This window comes from Engraulis encrasicolus, chromosome 1, assembly GCF_034702125.1.
Source record: "Engraulis encrasicolus isolate BLACKSEA-1 chromosome 1, IST_EnEncr_1.0, whole genome shotgun sequence".
Taxonomy (NCBI): Eukaryota; Metazoa; Chordata; class Actinopteri; order Clupeiformes; family Engraulidae; genus Engraulis; species Engraulis encrasicolus.
Genome location: NC_085857.1, coordinates 11589366 through 11593721, shown reverse-complemented (window position 1 = coordinate 11593721; position 4356 = coordinate 11589366). Strand labels below are relative to the sequence as shown.

The window sequence follows — 4356 nt, the reverse complement described above, 5'->3', positions numbered from 1 at the left end:
TTAAGATTTATGTTGGAGAGTGACTTACGTGTGTGTTGTATGTCGCAATTAATTCGCTAACTGCAATATTGCTGCTGGCAGTGACTGTGCTTTTTGGTCAGCGGCTACATAATGGTCTTTCATAACACGAATGGCCTTCGCTTAGGTCTACATGACCCGTTCATGTTCGGTTCTCTGTGCCACACAGATCTCAAGCATTCTTTAGGCTACTGTTATTACGTGTGTTGGCAGACATGCAGCCAAGAGCAAATAGGCCTACTGTGAATAAGTAAAATGTTGCCCATATCTTGTGGCATGTCTGTCAGCCGAATTCACTGTGTCCAGACTGAAACTATTACATTCGTAACTCATTCATTTGTTTGCAGGTCTAGGGTAGGATAGGCCTTTGTGTTTCTCATTTGTTAACCATGCAAAAGCCACTTTGAAAGCATTATGACATTCTGTGTAAGGAAATATTTCAATACTTTATTTTACCATTTTATGGATTTCAAGTTTAATTTACAGAAACAAAGCAATAAAAACAACAAACTACGAACGTATCACATTTGTAAATGGCTATTAGGCCTAGATAGACTAAAAGTGCAAACACTTCATGTGACATGTATGAAAAATTAGCAATGCTTTAAAGATCACAGTATAGCTTCATGTCCAATGCCACCTGACAACAGGACACACATCCCCAAAAACCGCAAACAGTGATTGTGCTTAGAGTGTCAAAAACTGTCAAGAGAGTCCTGGGACATGTCTGGTAAACGTTAAGACACTCCTATCATCAATAAACATGGCAAACGGTGGCCTATTGGTTACCCGGTTGCATTACGTCGAGTTTATGCATAGAGATTTCAGTGCAAGCCATGGCAAATTACGGCTAGACAGCTAGGCTAGCTACAGAGACAGAGGGAGTCTGTGTACTATGTTGGCCTACATGGCACTGGTTTGACCAGAGGACATGTAACACAGTAGTTATGGTAGCAGGTCAAAGGCCGATCCTGAGCACTTATGTCTGGTAAAACCTGTATTTAATTAAGTTAACACCATGACAAATACATGCGCCGTCGTTGCTATTTGTTCTTTTTGTAGGCCGAAGTTTTGCTTTACGCACAAGGCCTGTTAGGACGGGCGCGTTGAAAAATATGAGGCTACAATTTCATCAAAAAATACGCACTAGCTTCCATATAATGTCAGAAATATATTAAAAGTAAATCTTATTTTCATTTATACCTGTTCCATTTCAGTGCTGAATAGGCCTACTCCTGTGTTGCAAAGTAGCCTGTCTGTTGTGTTTTGTCCTCGGCCTCTGTCTGTTCATCGAAGAACATTTGCAGTCGATAAGGCGCAGCATTTAGGGGGACAATGTAAGGGTAAATTTTCACAAAGGAAAACTGAATAGAATAATTATCACAGTCTGATCCATTTAACAAAAACACAGTGTTTCACATGGATTGAGAAAAAACAACAAACTAACAATTCAATAAATACAAAAGAAAAAAAAACAACATAAATTAAAATGGCCAAACTATAAATAAACAGCAGTAGTAAAAACATTGTATTGCCTTTGGCATGACGTTATTCTAGGAAAACAGAAAGAAACAAAAACAAAATCATGTTCCCTTCTAAACATTAAAATTAGTCCTTATGGAATGCAATAAGAGAGCGTGTGTTGCATTTCTTTCGTTGCGTTTCACATGGGACAAAACAGTCATGACACTTTCGAGGAAAATGAAAGTTTACGGTAAACGCATCTGAGGTCGCGCTCAGGTCAGGAAAGAATTCGGTGCGACTCGTTTGTGCTGCGACAAGACCCCGGAAAATCCACTGGGTAGCGTCGGGGAGAATGAGGGTAGAGTAGTCCGTAGCGAGTCTGATATAAGCGTAGGCGGCGAGGTGGAGTACCCTGGTCCACTTGGCAGAGACTGTGCTTGTTGTGTCCCCGCAACGTAATATCCATTGTGCCCCTGTAACAAGCCGTGGGCCGGGGGAGAGGTAACGTGCCCATATCCGTTAGATAAATTCAGACTCCCACCTGTGCTCCCCAGCATGGGGCGAGACACATCCCCGTTGCTTAGCGCCTCAACGCCGGGCAACAAGGAGCCGTACCCGTGCCCTTGGTTTAGAAATCCGTGGGTAGATCCATTATAGTGCTGAGGATGGATGGGTAAAAAGGGAGAAAGTTGCCAATACAGGGGATTGCTCGGTCGCTCGCCAAACCCCAATCCGAGGGGCGCGAAGCGCAGACCTCGCTTCATCACCAACTTGCCCCTGGAGGTTGCCGAGCGACGCCGAAGCTTCCCAGTCGTTCCGCCGATAAACACATCATCACTAGACGGGTCCAGCATCCAGTAGTTGCCCTTGCCTGGGTCGTCGTAGTGTCGTGGCACTTTCACGAAGCATTTATTGAGACTCAGGTTGTGGCGTATGGAGTTTTGCCATCCCTGCTTGTGGTCGCGATAGTAAGGAAAGTTTTTCATGATGAACTCATAGATGCCATTCAGCGTGAGTCGCTTCTCGGGGCTCTGTCTGATAGCCATCATGATGAGCGCGTTGTAGCTGAACGGAGGCTTGTCGAATTTCCCGTTCTTGGCTCCCTGCTTCGCCGGTGGTGGCTCCGTGCTGCCCTCCTCCTCCTGGTCGCGGGAAGGCGCGGAGGACGGCGGCAGCTGCTCCTGACCCACGGTCTGGGGTTCCATGTCCACCGGTTCCGGTGACGACTTGTCCGAGTCAGAGTTGTGGACACTTTTCGGCTGGTGGTCCACCACAGCGACTACCCCGTCCTCGGGGCTGTCATACTTTGACGGGAGCAGCAGGCTCTTGATGCTGAACGAAGTGGACCTCTGCACCATTGTAGGCTCCCTCTGATCTCCCATGCCCATAGAAAACAAAACAGGGGGGCCGTCTCCTCCTCTCTCGGTACTTGAAAAAGCAAAAGAAAGAAAGAAAGAAACGAAAAACCAAAAAAAGTCAGACGCGACTGAGTCCAGACATTATATGCATGACAGGGCTTTTAGGACAAGGGGGCGACGCGTCGTGCAGACTTGAGATATTAGTTATTAAGAAGATGCGCTTGTCTTACCCAGCTTACCTCATTTAGAGAGGGGAGGAGTTCCAAACTTGCTGGGACGAAGCCGGGGGATGAGAGGGAGAGAGAGAATGGATTGTTTGAGAGTGTCAGTAGACCTCCCCGCGGTGACTACCACTTGACTGCATCACTGTACGACACGGCTAAAGACGACTGCCCGTTGCTCTCCAGCTAAAGTCTGATCTAGTGTTGCTTGCGTCAGCTGCTACTGGAGCTTACGAAGCTGACGGCGGGTGGGCGTGGTGTGTCACTACCTGAGTGTCGCGCGGCGTAAATAACTCAAACAGCATCACCACGAGCAATTGGAAGGGTGACGTTGAGTTTGGCTACTACTCGCCTGGCTGTTGACAAAAGGGGCTCGTGCGGGGAATAACAATTTGGCACGAGAGGGGGGGGGGGCGCAGACAACATTATGCCACTAAAGAGTAAAGCAGTTAAATATTGCGTCTTACCACAGAAGAGGGAGTAAACATTTCAATTCATCTCAGCAATTTCAGGTTAACTGCCACTTTATCCACGTGCTCTATTGCGCGTACACACACACACAAACACACAGACCAAGCGAATTAGTGGGAGTATGGCGCCTCCAGTGTTGAGTTTGTGTCATCATCCTCAGCGTTCATGCCACAGGGTTGTGTCACTTCATTGACATCAACATTTCCAATCGACAGACCTCTGGCATGGTTGGAGACGTGGTCAAAAATAGGATTCACGTTCCGCATTACTTCCATTCTGTCTTTCTTTTTTTTTTTTGGAATTGAATATAATGTCAAGCTCAGTATAATATCAAACTCATTTTAATTTTGCAAACTGATCCATGAGCAACAGCACAACTTGCCTTCTAGAACATTCAAATGTCATATCACAGGTGCTCCTCTCTCATTATTTGCTTCACGTAGTAGCAAAGATTTTGTAAGACGGTAGATGCATCATTTGCTGTTCTAACACTTATGCTATTTGAAAAAGGCTACAATTTGGAGTGGCTGCATGGTAGGACAATATTAGCTCTTAAACCATTAACTCATTAAACCATAGTCACCACCATAAGCTATACGTCAGTCCTACTTTCGTTTATCATTCTCCATATCTGTTACAAGCCTCGACAGTGAAACGCATAGGCCTACATTTAAGTGCTTCGTTTCTTAATTAGTTAATTTTAATGCCACGCCACTTTAAGTCGGAAGATCCAAATAAAAAGGTTATTTAGTTCGTTTAACAAGAATTATAGGCTACAGTAGACACGTGCATGTAAAATGTTTCCAAACATGATATAAGAAAAC

General features: G+C 45.2%; 1 protein-coding gene across 2 annotated transcripts; it reads right to left on the bottom strand.

Annotated features, from left to right (window-relative positions):
- Nucleotides 1-542: 542 nt before the first annotated feature.
- On the bottom strand, nt 543-3229 carry foxg1b (forkhead box G1b). Of its 2 annotated transcripts, none has more exons than XM_063197375.1 (2): nt 3071-3229; nt 543-2910 (listed from the first exon to the last, which is right to left on the bottom strand). In XM_063197375.1, exon 2 carries the CDS (start codon nt 2868-2870, stop codon nt 1755-1757), a length of 1116 nt encoding a protein of 371 aa, XP_063053445.1. In that variant the 5' UTR covers nt 2871-2910; nt 3071-3229; the 3' UTR covers nt 543-1754. The 2 variants fall into 2 exon arrangements, with proteins under 2 accessions (XP_063053445.1, XP_063053362.1); XM_063197292.1 differs by having other exon boundaries at nt 3080-3229.
- Between the last annotated feature and the right edge of the window lie 1127 nt (nt 3230-4356).